Raw genomic sequence first — 17376 nt, 5'->3', positions numbered from 1 at the left:
ATCTGTTAACTATGTCTAAATCTATAAAGAGGAAAACAATGAAGACTATTAGGTAAGAATTATAATAGGCATAAATTAGAAAAGCCAGTAACTGCAGCAAAGCAAAAATTATATTTTTTCAGTGCTTAGATGAATAAAATAGTTGAATACAATATGTTCCTTCTTTTGATGATATAAAATTGAAAATTACATGATCCTCTCTTCTCCTTTCAAACAAAGATGGAAAAAGTTCATTTTAAGAAAATACTGTAGCAGGCACAGTGGTGCACGTGTATAAGGCTGAGACAGGAGGATTGCCTGTTTACTCAGAGGCTTGGGAGGGTGAGGCAGGAGGATCGGGAGTTCAAAGCCAACCTCAGCAACCTAGCGAGACACTAAGTAACTCAGTAAGACCTTGTCTCTAAAGAAAATACAAAATAGGAATGGGAATGTGGCTCAGTGGTTGAGTGCCCCTGAGTTCAATCCCTGGTATCATCACCCCTGCCAGGAAAAAAGAAAAAGAAAATATTAAGTATCTTCAGTTTCAATACCTTCCAGGGGAACAGAAAGAATATACAATTGAGGACTATAACTCTTTCTGACATATGCCTTTGATAACTGCTAGTTACCATCCCTATTCTCTTTTTAAAAGTGCTGATGAAAGCTATCTCCTTTTGTATTTCTAGTCTATTTCTCCTTTAGTATTCAGTCTTCTTTATAGACAAAATATATATATGTCCTCTCTTTTACTCTAATTACCTACATCTCCTAATTCAGTTGGCCCAGGAGGACTTCACAAAAAGTTAATGAAGATATCAACTATACACCTCAAAAATACAAGAGTTAAGTAAGAATATCTGAATATAAAAGGTCTATATAATTAAGTAAATCAGTCCATAGAATATAAGCTCTTTGAAACCAGAAGACCATATTTCAACCTTGAATCCTGTTTCATAATAAAATCCTTTGCCCTTATGAACTTTACAAATAAATGATAAGTATTTCTTTCCCTACCCACTATTGTCCTCCTGACTTCCTTATGCATCTCAAATTTCATGTAACAGCAGTATCCTCCTACCCATCATTTCACTTTCCAAGGTTTCAGCTACCTGTAGTCAACCAATTCAAAAATATTAACATCTATCTTAACTTTCTCAAGAGACTACATTCACATAACTTTTATTTATTACAGTATATCATTATAATTGTTCTGTTTTTCATTGCTGTTAATCTCTTACTGTGCCCAATTTAAACTTATAATTTATCACAGAAATTTATGCATAGGAAAAAATATAGTGTATATATTTATATATAGTGAGATTTCCCGCTTACACCAGGGGGCCCCACAGACACGGGTGGACTACTATGTATTATTTCACCCACTCCTTAAACTGATTTGCTCTTTTTTCTAATTTTCCCTTGTCAATAAAAACCCAACCCTGAATAAGACCAATTTTATATAAACTTCGTATAAAAATATGCCCATGCTTGTCTCTTGCCAGGTGAGTGCTAGAAGATACAGATCACAACAGGACAGACTAGAATTATGGTACAGTACTCATCACTATCTTCAATCAACCAGTAACCCTACTACATTTCTCTAGTCAACATGTTCATACTCTTAGAACAACTATTTCAAAATTCATTTTGACTCTCTTCAAAGTTCCAACTACTCTATTTACACAACTCTGTTTTCTTTTACTAGATGTTCTTGCCTCCAACTTTGGAAGAAGGCAGTTTCACAGTTAGATAACTCCTTCTCTGTCATCATCATTCAGTCAAAACAACTGTTTTTAAGGTGAACAATAACCTACATGCCAGAAACAAAATAATTTCTTAATCATCTTAACCATATATTTCATCAAGATCTATTGTTTGCATCTTAAAACAGCCCCTTTCCTACAGAACTATAAATTCCAAATTTCCTCCTATTATTTATCCACTCCTTTTTGTTCTCTTTTTGTATGTTTTCCTCTGCTATACAATCCTACATATAGATTTCTTTAAGACTCAATCCTAGGATTATTTCATTTCTTACTCTAAGGTGCTGCTTCAGGGAACTTCATCTATATCTTCTTGCCTGAATTATAAATCCAATGCTGGTAACTCTCAAATAAATATTGAATAAAGTAGGAAGTGAAATACAAAGTGCAGAAAACTCAACACATTCAGTAAACTACAAAGAGTTCAATGTGGCTAGAGTAAAGAATGGAGGAGATGAGATTTGGGGCCACTTATAAGGCTGGAGACATAGATGAGATTCATTATCATAAGAGCTTTTATATATCTTGCTGAAGAGTTTAAACCTTATCCTGATAAGAATAAGGTGTCAATAATGAATTTTAAGCATGACTACACATTTATATTTTAGATCTAGTATAATAGGAAGGACTTCTGATTAAACATTATAGATTGCATAAATGTCTCTATTGCTCAATAAAACCTCATTAAAGCAAAACAAGGGGGAAATGAATAAATCCCCAAGGTCAAAGGAAAAAAAGAGAGGAAAAAGAGCAGATGACAAAGCAATGAAAAATCAGAAACTAGAAAGTAGATGGCCTTGCTGAGAAAAAACTTTTTAGTTTAAGTAAGTCCCATTTGTTTATTCTTGTTATTAACTCTTGGGCTATGGGCGTCCTATTAAGGAATTTGGAGCCTGACCCCACAATATGTAGATCGAAGCCAACTTTTTCTTCTATCAGGTGCAGGGTCTCTGATTTGATATCAAGCTCCTTGATCCATTTTGAGTTAACTTTTGTGCATGGCGAGAGAAAGGGATTCAGTTTCATTTTGTTGCATATGGATTTCCAATTTTCCCAGCACCATTTGTTGAAGATGCTATCCTTCCTCCATTGCATGTTTTTAGCCCCTTTATCAAATATAAGATAGTTGTAATTTTGTGGATTGGTTTCTGTGTCCTCTATTCTGTACCATTGATCCACCTGCCTGTTTTGGTACCAGTACCACGCTGTTTTTGTTACTATTGCTTTGTAGTACAGTTTGAACTCTGGTATCGCTATACCTCCAGATTCACACTTCCTGCTTAGAATTGCTTTTGCTATTCTGGGTCTTTTGTTATTCCATATGAATTTCATGATTGCTTGATCTATTTCTACAAGAAATGCCGTTGGGATTTTGATTGGCATCGCATTAAACCTGCAGAAAACTTTGGGTAATATCGCCATTTTGATGATGTTAGTTCTGCCTATCCATGAACAGGGTACATTTTTCCATCTTCTAAGATCTTCTATCTCTCTCTTTAGGGTTCTGTAGTTTTCATTGTATAAATCTTTCACCTCTTTTGTTAGGTTGATTCCCAAGTATTTTATCTTTCTTGAGGATATTGTGAATGGAGTGGTTTTCCTCATTTCCATTTCAGAAGTTTTGTTGCTGATATACAGGAATGCCTTTGATTTATGCATGTTGATTTTATATCCTGCCACTTTGCTGAATTCATTTATTAACTCTAGCAGTTTCTTTGTAGACCCTTTTGGGTCTGTTAAGTATATTATCATGTCATCCGCAAATAGCGATAATTTAAGTTCTTCTTTTCCTATGAAAAAATGCTCACCATCTCTAGCAGTCAGAGAAATGCAAATCAAAACCACCCTAAGATACCATCTCACTCCAGTAAGATTGGCAGCCATTAGGAAGTCAAACAACAATAAGTGCTGGCGAGGATGTGGGGAAATGGGTACACTTGTACATTGTTTGTGGGACTGCAAATTGGTACGGCCAATATGGAAAGCAGTATGGAGATTCCTGGGAAAGCTGGGAATGGAACCACCATTTGACCCAGCTATCGCCCTCCTCGGACTATTCCCTGAGGACCTTAAAAGAGCATACTATAGGGATACTGACACATCAATGATCATAGCAGCACAATTCACAATAGCTAGACTGTGGAACCAACCTAGATGCCCTTCAATAGATGAATGGATAAAAAAAATGTGGCATCTATACACAACGGAGTATTATGCAGCACTAAAAAATGACAAAATCATTGAATTTGCAGGGAAATGGATGGCATTAGAGCAGATTATGCTAAGTGAAGCTAGTCAATCCTTAAAAAACAAATGCCAAATGTCCTCTTTGATTTAAGGAGAGCAACTAAGAACTGAGCAGGGGGAAAGAGTATGAGGAAAAGATTAACAGTAAACTGAGATGAGTGATGGGAGGGAAAGGGAGAGAGAAGGGAAATTGCATGGAAACGGAAGGAAACCCTCATCGTTATATGAAATCACATATATGAGGTTGTGAGGGGAAGGGGGGGGAGAGAACTGAACAACAACAGATGAGCTAGAGAGGGAAGATAGGAGAGGAGGGGAGGGAGGATAGTAGGGGATAGGAAAGGCAGCAGAATACAACAGTCACTAATATGGCATTATGTAAACATTGTGAATGTGTAACTGATGTGATTCTGCAATTTGTATTTGGGGTAAAAATGGAAGTGCATAACTCACTTGAATCAAATGTATGAAAGATGAAAAAAATAAAATAAAAAAAAAAGAAAGAAAGTAGATGGCTTTAAGGAAGAAGAAATTCAATTCTAAATGACCATGGATGGAAATACCATTGAAACACAAGATGAATTTGAAAACAGAATCCTGGAAACATTCAGGCTTAAACCCCCACAAAAGAAAAATGGCCATCAGAGAGCACGGTGAAGGGAAAGGGAGATAATACAGGAATTGATTTAAAGTCTGCATACAATGTAGTTAAACTTCTAGGTCCTCTCCCTCTCCTAATAGCTAAGCAATTATCCCTTTTGCAAACAAATGAGAATGGAATGGTTTATTCTGGAGAAAATTTACCTAACAGGCTCCAGATTCATTGTGGGGTGGGGGGGCAGCAGAATAAGGCTCACACTAAAACAGAGTAAAATTCTACATAATGTACAATTACATGCACATTCACTTAATAATATTATCAAACACATAACAAAGCTGAGATAGAAAATATATGTAATTAGAGGAGGATCCAAGATGGTGGTCCAGAGAGAGGAAGCATTCTGTGTCGCTCCATGACCTAGGACTCAAGTAGTAAGAATACTGCTTCTTTGAGAGAGAGAGAGAGAGAACACACTCCCCCCACAGCTGCTCCCACGCAGTGCTTGAGGCCTCAGCATTAGAGCAGGACTCCCCACTGCTCACCAACATAGGTCTCCCAGGTGCCCAAGCAGGACCACCAGCATCAGAACCCACAAAGGACTTCTGGCAACCCACCCACACAGAAATCCCAGACAATGCTCCCACGCAGGACACCTGGCCACTGCCCACACGCAGGAACTCCAGCCACCACTACCATGCAGACTCCATCTACTAACATGGGGCTCCCACATCACCTCCATCTTGGAACTCTGCAGCCACTGCCATAGTCCCCTGTGTGCAGTAGACTACCTGCACCTGGGGATATCGCACAGGTTCTGAAGACAGCCAACAGCCACAACACTGCACACCACAGAGCTAATCTCTAAACACATCGCCCAACACCATGGCCCGGCTCCCCCAACCGGACCCAATACCCCATGGCTGAAAACAGTTGCCTCCATCTTAGGTCACCTTCATCACCACCTTTGGTTGGGGCAACTCCAAGTTTGAAACACTGGCTGAGCAGGTATCATAGTTCCCAATTACCTCCCTGGCAGCCGCTAGCCTGGCAGTGACTGCACAATACAAAACAACTCTCCAAGACAGGTGTGCGGCTCCCAAAGCACAACCCATAAGACCTCTGGAGATAAAGAACCCTGATTAGGAAGTAGAAAGTGAAAGGGTGAGTGAGATACAATTTGGAGTCTAATTTAAGAGACCAGGAACTGTGAAATCTATAGGTGAGATAAGGAGATAAGACCAGGCACTCACATCACATGAGCAGGCCCCAAAGGAGATCCTTTGGGTGCAGTCTCCCATTGGGGACTGGCAGGTGCCATACCCCACTTCCAGGTGACCTGCACCCAACTCCAACCCTCCCACATTGGTAACCTTCACCACCTACGGGGAGAGAAGGAAAGCAGGAAAGATACTAATCTCCAACCAAAACAATTCTTATTTCTTTCTTCAAGATTATACTTTCCTCTCCCTCTCTACTCTCTCACCCTCACATCCCTAACATATGTGAAACCAAGTACTTTGCATGAATTAGGATACTGAGGACTGGGATGTCTAAATAGTATCTTACAGTTGTGTTGTATATTCTTTTTTCTCTATTTTTACATTTTTTTTATTTTTCTAATATTTATGTGTTTTTTGTTTATGTGTTCTACTGTCTTCCCACTTGTCTTCCCAAAATTACTTTCTTCTCCTGCTAGTAAACCTTCTTCTTTAGATTCTTCTTTCATACTTCCTAAGATATAATAACTCTACATCCTCACCTCCTATCCACTCAACATCTTATCCTCCACCTCACTCCCGGCTCTTTGTCCAACATCAGAAACTGTAAACCCTTTTGCAAACCTACTATTTATATTGTAGATAATAACTGAATTCACCATTTCTGTATATTGTGACCAAACTGTAAACATCTTAATAGCAACTATTTGGTTTAAGGTTGTATGTTATTTTTATTGGGAACTATTAACATTGTCCTTCCCCTCAAAGGAGAGGTACTGGAACCCTGCAGGGACAATATAAGCCTATATGGTAAAACTGGAACACCTCTAATCCTGCTAAAAGGGAAGACACAAGAACAATGTGAAAAGACAAAGGAAGAAAATGTACCAAACAAATAAAGTCACTACATTATCAGATCCATGGCCAGCACAGCAGAAGAAATGACAGAGAAGGAGTTCAGGATGTACATGATTAAAATGTTCTGTGAATTAATGATATGAGAACAAATACAGGCAGCAAAAGATCATTTCAATAAACAGCTACATAAGCAAATACAGGAAGCAAAAGATTACTTCAATAGGATGATAGAAGTTCTAAAAAAAACACCAAACAGAAATTCTTGAAATGAAAGAAATAATAAACCACATTAAAAGTTCAATTGAAAGCATCACCAACAGATTAGACCACTTGGAAGACAGGATCTCAGACCATGAAGAGAAAATATATAATCTTGAAAAGAATGTAGACCACCCAATGAAGATGGTAAGAAACCATGAGTAGAACATTCAAAATATGGCAGTGCATAAAAAGAACAGATTTAAGAATTATTGGGATAGAGGAAGGTATAGAATTCCAAACCAAAGGAATGAGCAATCTAGGAAATACTATCAGAAAATTTTCCAAACATGAAGAATGAATTGGAAAAGCAAATATAAGAGGCTTACAGGACGCCAAATGTACAAAATCACAACAGTTTCACACCAAGGCACATTATAATGAAAATGTCTAGCATACAGAATAAAAAGAGAATTTTAAAAGCCAGGAGTGAAAAGAATCAGATTACATGTAGGGGAAATCCAATTAGGTTAGCTGCAGATTTGTCAACCCATACCCTGAAAGCTAGAAGATCCTGGAACAACATTTATCAAGCTCTGAAAGAAAATGGATGCCAATCAAGAAACTTATATCCAGCAAAATAAAGATTTAGATTTGATGATGAAATAAAAACCTACCATGATAAACAAAAATTAAAAGAATTTACAACTAGAAAGCCTGCACTACAGAACATCCTAGGCAAAATATTCCATGAAGAGGAAATGAAAAAAACAATAAAATTCATCAGAAGGAGGTATCACACCAAAGAAAAAACTAATCAAAGGAGAACCAAGTCAAGTTAAATGACAAAAATGTTTGAGAATACAAATCATGTCTAAATAATAACCCTGAATGTTAATGGTCTAAACTCACATATCAAAAGACACAGACTAGCAGATTAGATTTTTTAAAAAGACCCAACAATATGATGCCACCAAGAGACTCATCTCATAGGAGAAGACATCCACAGACCGAAGGTGAAAGGTGGGGAAAAATCATACCACTCACATGGACTGCGGAAGCAAGCAGGGGTTTCCATCTTCATATCAAATAAAGTAGACTTCAAGCTAAAGTTAATCAAAAGGGAGAAAGAAGGATATTTCATACTGCTCAAGGGAACCATACACCAACAAGACTTAACAAATATAAAAATATATTCCCCAAACAATGGAGCATCTACAATCATCAAACTCTTCTCAAGTTCAAAATCAAACAGACCATAACACAATAATTTTGGGTGACTTTAACATACCATGTCCACCACGAGATAGATCTTCCAAACAAAAGAAACTATAGAACTCAATAATACAATCAATAACTTAGACCTGACATATATATAGAATATTTCATCCTTCAACAAGCGAATACACTTTCTTCTCAGCAGCACATGGTTCCTTCTCCATACTAGATCATGTATTATGCCACAAAGAAACTCTTAGCAAACACAAAAAAAGTAGAGATACTATCCTGCATTCTATCAGATCATAATGAAATAAAATTACAAATCAATGATAAAATAAAAATAAAAGCTACTCCAACATGTGGAGACTAAGTAATATGCTACTGAATGAACAAAGGGTTGCAAAAGATATCAAGAAGGAGATTCAAAAATTCTTAGAGGTAAATGAGAACACTGATACAACATATCAAAATCTCTGGGACACCATAAAGGCAGTACTAAGAGGAAAGTTCATTGCATGGAGTTCATTCCTTAAAAAAAAAAAAAAAAAAGTCAACAAATATAGACCTAACATTACATTTCAAAGCCCTAGAAAAAGAAGAACAAATCAACACCAAAAGCAGAAGACAGAAAATAATTAAAATCAGAGCTGAAATCCAGGAAAGTGAAACAAAAGAAACAACTGAAAAAATTGACAAAAAGTTGCTTCTTTGAAAAAAATATATAAAATTGACAGACCCTTAGCCATGCTAATGAAGAGAAGGAGAGAGAAAACTCAAATCACTAACATACATGATGAAAAAAGTAATATCACAACAGACATTACAAAAATACAGAAGATAATTAGAAATTATTTTGAAAACTTATATTCCTAGAAAATACTGAAGGCATCAACAAATTTCAAATTGAATCAGAATGATATACACAATTTAAATTTATCAATTTTAAATGATGAAATAGAAGATGCCATCAGAAGCCTACCAACCAAGAAAAGTCCAGGACCAGATGGATACACATTTGAGTTCTACAAGACTTTTGAAGAAGAACTAATACCAATACTCTCCAATTTATTTCAGAAAATAGAAAAAGAGGCAGCACTTCCAAACTCATCCTATGAGGCCAATGTCACCCTGATTCCAAAACCAGGCAAAGACATATCAAAGAAAGAAAACTTCAAACCAATATCTCTAATGAACATACATGCAAAAATTCTCAATAAGTTCTGACAAATCAAATAAAAACATATCAAAAAGATAGTGCACCATGATCACAAGGGGTTCACTCCAGGGATACAAGTTTGGTTCAACATACCAAAATGAATAAATGTAACTCATCACATCAAGAGACTTAAAGATAAGAATCATATAATTTTATCTAATGATAATCGATGCAGAAAAAAAGCATTTGTCAAATACAGCACCCCTTCGTGTTCAGAACACTAGAAAATCCAGGGAAAAACAGGCACATATCTTGACATTTTGTAAAAGCTATCTATGCAAAGCCCCAGGCCAACATCATTCTAAATTGAGAAAAATTTAAAGTATTCCCTCTAAAAACTGGAAAAAGACAGGTATGCCCTCTTTCACCATTTCTATTTAACACAATTCTTAAAACACTGGCCACAGCAATTAGACAGATGAAAGAAATTAAAAGGATATGGATAGGAAAAGAAGAATTCAAATCAGCACTATGCTAATGATATGACTGTATACATAGAAGACCCAAAAAATTCCACCAGAAAACTTCTAGAACTAGTAAATGAATTCAGCAAAGTAACAGGATACAAAATCAATACCCATTAAACAAAGGCATTTCTGTATATCTGATATACAAATCCTCTGAAAGGAAAATTACCCATTTATAATAGCCTCAAAACAAATAAAATACTTGGAAATCAACCTAACAAAAGAAGTGAAAGACCTCTACAATGAAAACTATAGAACACTAAAGAAATTAAAGAAGACCTTAGAAGATGAAAAGATCTGCCTTGTTCTTGGAGAGGCAGAATTAATATTGTCAAAATGACCATAGTACCAAAAGGAAAATACAGATTTAAGGCAATTCCAAACAAAATCCCAATAACATTCCTTTTAGAAATAGAAAGAGCAGTCATGAAATTCATCTGGAAAAATAAAGAGACCCAGAATAACTAAAGATATCCTTAGCAAGAAGAGTGAAACAGGGGGCTGGGATGTGGCTCAAGCGGTAGCGCGCTCGCCTGGCGTGCGTGCGGCCCAGGTTCGATCCTCAGCACCACATACAAACAAAGATGTTGTGTCGGCCGAGAACTAAAAAATAAATATTAAAAAAAAAAAAAGAAGAGTGAAACAGGTGGCATCACTTTACCAGACCTTAAACAATACTACAGAGCAATAGTAACAAAAATAGCATGGTATTGGCACCAAAATAGATTTGTAGACCAATGGTACAAAATAGAGAACACAGACACTAACCTACATAATTACAGTTATCTTATATAGACAAAGGTGCCAAAAACATACATTGGAGAAAAGATAACCTCTTCAAAAATGGTGCTAGGAAAACTAGAAATCCATATGCAACAAAATGAAATTAAAACCCTATCTCCCACCATGCACAAAACTCAACTCAAAATGGATCAAGGACCTAGGAATTAAACCAGATAAACTGTGTCCAAATCTCCATCATGTCAGATTAGGCCCCACTTTCCTTAATAAGACTCTTATAGTACAAGAAGTAAAATCAAGAATAAATAGGATGGATTCAAACGAAAAAGCTTCTTCTCAGCAAAAAAAGAATAGAGAGACTATATCTTGGGAGCAAATTTTTACCCCTCACACATCAAAGACCACTGATCCCTAGGGTATATAAAAAACTCAAAAAGCTAAACACCAAAAAAAGAAATAACCCAATCAATCAATGGGCCAAGGAACTGAACTGACACTTCTCAGAGATGATATATAATCAATCAATAAATATATGAAAAAATGTTCATCATCTCTAGCAATTAGAGAAATGCAAATCAAAACTACTCTAAGACTTTATCTCACTCCAGTCAGAATGGCAGCTATTATGCATACAAACAACAATAAGTATTGGTGAGGATGTGGGGAAAAAGGCACACTCATATACATTGCTGATGGGAATGCAAATTGGTGCTACCAATATGGAAAGCAATATGGAGATTCCTTGGAAAACTGGGAATGGAACCACCATTTGACTGAGCTATCCCACTCCTCGGTCTATTCCCAAAGGATTTAAAAACAGCATACTACAGGGACACAGCCACATCAACGTTTATAGCAACACAACACAACAGCTAAACTGTAGAATCAACCTAGATGCCCTTCAGTAGATTAATGGATAAAGAAAATGTGGTATATATACACAATGAAATATTATTCAGCATTAATAGAGAATAAAATCATGGCATTTTCAGGTAAATGCATGGAATTGGAGAATATTATGCTAAGTGACGTAAGCCAATACCAAAGAGTGCCAAATGTTTTCTCCAATATAAGGATACTGATTCATAATGGGGTTGGAGGAGGGCATGGGTTTATAAGGATAAAGGATATTATTTATGCCTTAAGATAGATAGGGAAAAGGGGAGGGATGGGAAAGTAGAAGGCATGGGGATAGGAAAGGCGATAGAAGAAGATGGACATCATTACCCTAAGTACATGTATGAAGACACAAATGGTGTGACTCTACTTTGTGTAAAACTAGAGATATAAAAAATTGTGCTCATATATAACGAATTAGAATAATTTTAAAAAAGAAAATCTATGTAATTAGAGTATACTATTTGGCTCAACGGTAAACATTTATACTACTTGGTCAATCTTCACAGTCCCATCACTATATCATTCACACACACACTATACACATACACACACACACAGTCTAAATTTAATAAATCAAGTAATAGAAATGTATCTTATTTAGCAATATGATAATTCTTTAGGGAGTAGGGTATATGGCTAAGTGAGAAGTGTTTTGTTTAATTAACTTTGGGTACTATAGTACTATTTAGCTTTAAAGTTATGTACTGTTTATTGTATTGATAAAATAAATATTTTAAAAAGAAAATGCCTACGAATGACTATATAGAGGATATGAAAAAAGTTTGACAAAGAAAATAGATTTACATGTGGTACTACCAGAGATTTTGCTAAATCTCCACTAATGTTTGTCAACAGGTAAAACATTTTATTTCTGGAGTTCACTTTTCATTTAAAAACAATCAATGCAGGAATAGTGAAGTATACATATGCTTTATTTTAAAGATGCTTAGCTGTTCAAGGAATAACAGAGGAGTAAAAGATAAGCAAAGGACTAGATTAGGTAGATGAGTTTATTTTTTAAAATAAGGAGAGGCTACAATATGTTTAAGCTAAGAAGAAAAATCCACTAGGGAAAGAAGCAAAGAGTCAGCATGTAAAAAGTAGCTGGAGATGCTGACTAGGAAGTAAGTGAAAATAAAGAGATGCAGGATACCTCATATACCACTGAAAAAGGGCTTTTAGTAATAATGGACCATGTGGTCTAATTTGAATAGGAAAAGATGTGAAGTAAGAAAGCAAATAAACAGTCTATGGCAAATATAAATATATCAAGATACTAAGTATCTTCAAAAGTGTAAATAATTGATACAAGGAGAATACAAAAGCAAGGACTAGAAAGGTAAGAAAATACACTTGATAAAATTAATGGCTATCATTAAAAACTGACCTTTATCCTTATAAACCAGACATAGTATTTATGCCTTAAGATAAATTCTGCAAGGTAAAAAATTTTGTATACATGACAAAATACAAACCACATTAAAATTCTCCATGTAATAAGATTCTCTCATATTTGTTAAATAATCTCAGTGCCTCCAGAGACAAACATTCTATTATGAGAAATATTTGGTTTTTTACACTTTCTTATTAGCATTTTTTGTTTTTTTTACCTTGATCAACTACTTTTTGCTTTGTTTCTTCTATTCTTTTTAATTCCTGTTGCTTTGCTTCTAGGAGTTGTTTTTCTTCCTTTAAAGGATCATATTTTATTCCTATAGAAGCATTAAAAGGAAGAATCTAAATACTTTAAATTTAAATATACTCATTCTAATATTTACCTTTGAAAAAAATCACTAATTCATCGTCTACAAAAATTTAGAATAAAAGCCAATTTAATTTGAATATACCAAATTTATATATTAAAATATTTCCAAAACCACCCAAAATATTTTATACAAATATAATTATAAAACATAAAGGTTTTCCCATCTATAAAAAAGAGTAAATTATAAACTTTAAAATTTGACTTACTGGAAGAAGGCACTATGAGTATATAAATATCTTCTAATACAGCTTCAAATGGTTGAGTATAAAGGTTTTTCCATGGAATTCTAAGTTTAAGATTACCTACAGTCAAAAAAAAAAAGTATGAAAATATTCATCCAACCTACATTTACCATCCATCTATTTTACTATGCCTTAGAAGAGATCTATGAAAGATCAATAAGACTAACTATATCCAATAATGGCAAGGGGACAATATATTCATTGTACCACACATTTGGAAATGTTTTCTCATTCAACAAATTGTATTCCTATTATATATACCAGGGAAGATGCTAAGTGGTGAGGATACAATAAAAACTAAACTGACTTCTTCTCCAGAAACTTGGTGTCAGGTTGGGATTGTAGCTCAGTGGTAGAGTGCTTGCTTAGCACATGTGAGGCATTGGGTTCGATCCTCAGAACCACATAAAAATAAATAAAATAAAGGTATTATGTCTATCTACAACTAAAAATATTGAATTTTAAAAAAGAAAGTGACTAGTAGAAGGAAAAAATAAACAATAATAATAATATTAAAGAACGATAGTTGTGCTCTATATGTGTAATAAGAATTGTAATGCATTCCACTGTTGTCGTGTATTTAAAAAATAAATAAATAAGTAAAATTTTAAAAAAAGAACGATAGGTATTAGGAGAGAGGTATGCAAACAAATACCTTAAATGATTCTCTGAATTATCTTGTTTAGTCCAGAGTTCTTTCCACTACCTTGTATTACCACTAAACATTACCTTATCATTTTTTAACAACAGCAAGCAAGAAAAAAAGAGGAATGCATGATCTAAAGGAAACAGGTCCATCGAAAGGAACTAGATATCTATATACACACACATATGTACATACATGCATATACATATACATATATATGAATTTATATATCTATACTCAAACATATACATACACACACACACATTTGGGTGGGAAAGAGGTGGTGCCTGAGAATCAAACCCAACACCTTATGCCTACAAATCACATATTATACCACTGAGCTTTACCCACAACTCCCTCCTGATATATGAGGTTAAATTAATATACAATAAAATATGACAATAATTATTTTAAGAATTCAATGACTTATTGAAATTTTTAAAAGCTATCTTAAATATATTACCTGTTGTACAATGGACTAAAGGGGATTATTCACCATACCCAAATATGCATTCATAGGATTATTATGATACTATAAGAAATAAATGAGTTCAAGTCAACTTGGATTATAAGAAATCCTTATTACACATAAATACAACATGGTTATAAGTATTTAAAATATATACATATACACAATCAAAAACTCCAAAAAGAAAAATGTAAGGGGGCAAAATAATGGGTGACGTTCCCCCCCCCTTTTACTTATGCTAAACTGCCTTTAAATGGGTGGAGGAATGGGACAAAATTCAAGTCTTGGCAATATAAGGTGATGAAAACTTTCTGTGGTATATGGTCTAATACCAACTATAATACACAAAACTGTGAAAACCTTCATAATATAATTTATGTAAACTTTCAAAATACCAGTTCCTCAATGGGACCAATATGTATTCAATAACATTATAGAATCCCACTTCAAAAACAATATAGTAAAAATTTCAAAGTCCCAACTAAAGACACTTATCATCTTCCATAATATTTAAAATAAAACCATAATATAATCTAAGAATTATGACAAGTTTTTATTAAACATGTTGAAACTTTACACTCAGTTTCTACTCAATCAATATATTTAAAGTATGCACTATAAATACAGGTAAATTAATACAAAAACAAGGGGCTGGGGTAGTAACTTAGAGGTTGAGCACTTGCCTAGGACATACCAGACCCTATCTTTGATCCCAGCACCACAAAAAAATAACATAAGATAAATAATTAAAAATAAAATTTAAAATATAAAAAATGTAAAACAAGAAATTATACAGTATTTTCTGGAAAATCTGGAAACCTAGGGAAAAAAATGCAGAGCAGAAACAAGTTTTCAGATTGGTTCCCGGTGACAGTACATGGATGATCCAAACCCTCATCCTCACATCATATATCCAGTACTAATCAGAATACAGCAACAGTGATTACTCAGAAACCTAGAAAACAAAGACACGTAAGGTACCTGGTGGCCCCCAACTCAATTTTAAAACCTACTAGAATGTGTCATTTCTAAATTATGAAGGTATCAAGTACTGGGCAAGAGTACATAAATCTCACAATATTTTTAAGCCTTACAACTAAACCCTACCTAAACAAGAATAAATGATAACTTTATTTTCAGCAGTGCTCAGAAATATTTAAAATATCTCATTACAGGGCAAGAAGGGCATTCCACTAGTACAGCTTACCAATATGACCAACTTTAACTTTAAAGGGCACATCCAGTTGACTCTACCAAGAAAAAAAAAAAATATGTAAAGCATTAATAAATATAAAGTTCAAAACAAAAACTACTTTTTTCTTCCAATAATTGCTTAAAGGGTATCTGAATTACCTGCACATTATCTTCAATACTTACTTAAATTTACAAATATATAATTAAAATATTATTCAAGTCAATAAAATTAATGGAGGCTTCTCTTTTCATAATAAGTAATATAAGGGTCCACATTCCTGCTGCCCCAAAAAGCTACCCATACCAAATAATTAACACTTTTGTATTATTTTTTTTTTAAGGTGAGAAAGCTCACTGTCCGTTTGTGCTTCTAGAAACATTTTGCAAAAAAAAAAAAAAAAAAAAAGTTTCAAAACATTTCTCCCCATTCAATATCAGAAAGAACAGCCTTTATAATAAATGGTGTTAGGAAAATTGTATACCTAGTTGCAAAAATATGTCTTATGCCATACAAAAAATTAACTCAAAATGGATTAAAGAACTAAATGTAAAAGCTAACACTATAAATGGCTTAGAGGAAAATATAAGGAAAAATCTTCATGACATTAGATTTGGCAATGATTTCCTGGATAAGACAACAAAAGCACACATAATTTAAAAAACAGATGAACTGACCTTTATCAAATTAAAAACTTTTGAACAACAAAGGATACTGTCAATAGAATGTTAAGGTAACCATTGGAAAGAGGTAAAATATCTGTTAAGGGTCAATATGCAGAATACACAGATTGCCAAAAACTTAACAACCACAGCAACAACAACAACAAAAACCTGATTAAAAAATGATAAAGGACTTGGACAGACATTTCTACAAACATACACAAATGGTAATAAGCACATGAAAAGAGATTCAATATCATTAGTCATTAGTCATTACTAATTTAAATTGATACTAATCAAAATAATAAGATATCACTTCACATCTATTGGAATGGCTATTATCAAATAAAAGCAGAAATAACAAATGCTAGAAGATTTAAAGGATATGAAGAAATTTTTTTTTTTTTTGGTTCTGGTGATTGAACCTAATACCACTGAACTATTTCCCCTGTCCTTTTTACTTTTGAGACAGGGTCTCAATAAGTTGCTGAGAGTCTTGCTAAATTTCTGAGGCTGGCTTAGAACTTGCAAACCTCCTGCCTTAGCCTTCTGTGTTGCAGGCATACACCAAGGCACTCAACAAGGATTTGGAGAAATTAAAATCCTGTGCACTGCCGGAGGGAATGGAAAATGGTACAACTACTATGGAAAAAAAAACCTGGTAGTCTCTAAAATATATATATATATATAAATAAAAATTTTCATATGACCCAGCAATTTTACTCCTAAATATATACTCAAAGAAGTTGAAAGCAGCATCTGGAATGAACACATGTACACAAATATCATTGTAGCATTATTCACAAGAGCCAAAAGGCAGAAACAACCCATGTGTTCATCAATAGCTGAATGGATAAACAAATGATCCGTATGTATATGTACACACACACACAAATATTATTCAGCCATAACAAGGAATGAGAGTCCGATACATGCTATAACACGATGAACCATAAAGACACTTTGTAAGTGAAATAAGCTAGACATAACTG

General features: G+C 34.3%; 1 protein-coding gene across 2 annotated transcripts in view; it reads right to left on the bottom strand.

Moving 5' to 3' along the window:
• The window catches only part of Vps13a (vacuolar protein sorting 13 homolog A), a 259461-nt gene that overhangs the window by 223446 nt on the left and 18639 nt on the right, over nt 1-17376 (bottom strand). For both annotated transcript variants that reach the window (XM_076846072.2, XM_076846073.2), the window contains exons 3-5: nt 15738-15780; nt 13380-13475; nt 13019-13120 (exon numbers count right to left, since the gene is read on the bottom strand). In XM_076846072.2, the coding sequence (XP_076702187.1) occupies nt 13019-13120; nt 13380-13475; nt 15738-15780 (241 nt within the window). The remainder of the gene's footprint in view (nt 1-13018; nt 13121-13379; nt 13476-15737; nt 15781-17376) is intronic.

Source organism: Callospermophilus lateralis, chromosome 2 (genome assembly GCF_048772815.1).
Source record: "Callospermophilus lateralis isolate mCalLat2 chromosome 2, mCalLat2.hap1, whole genome shotgun sequence".
Taxonomy (NCBI): domain Eukaryota; kingdom Metazoa; phylum Chordata; class Mammalia; order Rodentia; family Sciuridae; genus Callospermophilus; species Callospermophilus lateralis.
The sequence above is the reverse complement of the archived record's forward strand: the minus strand, read 5'-3'. Positions and strand labels throughout refer to the sequence as shown.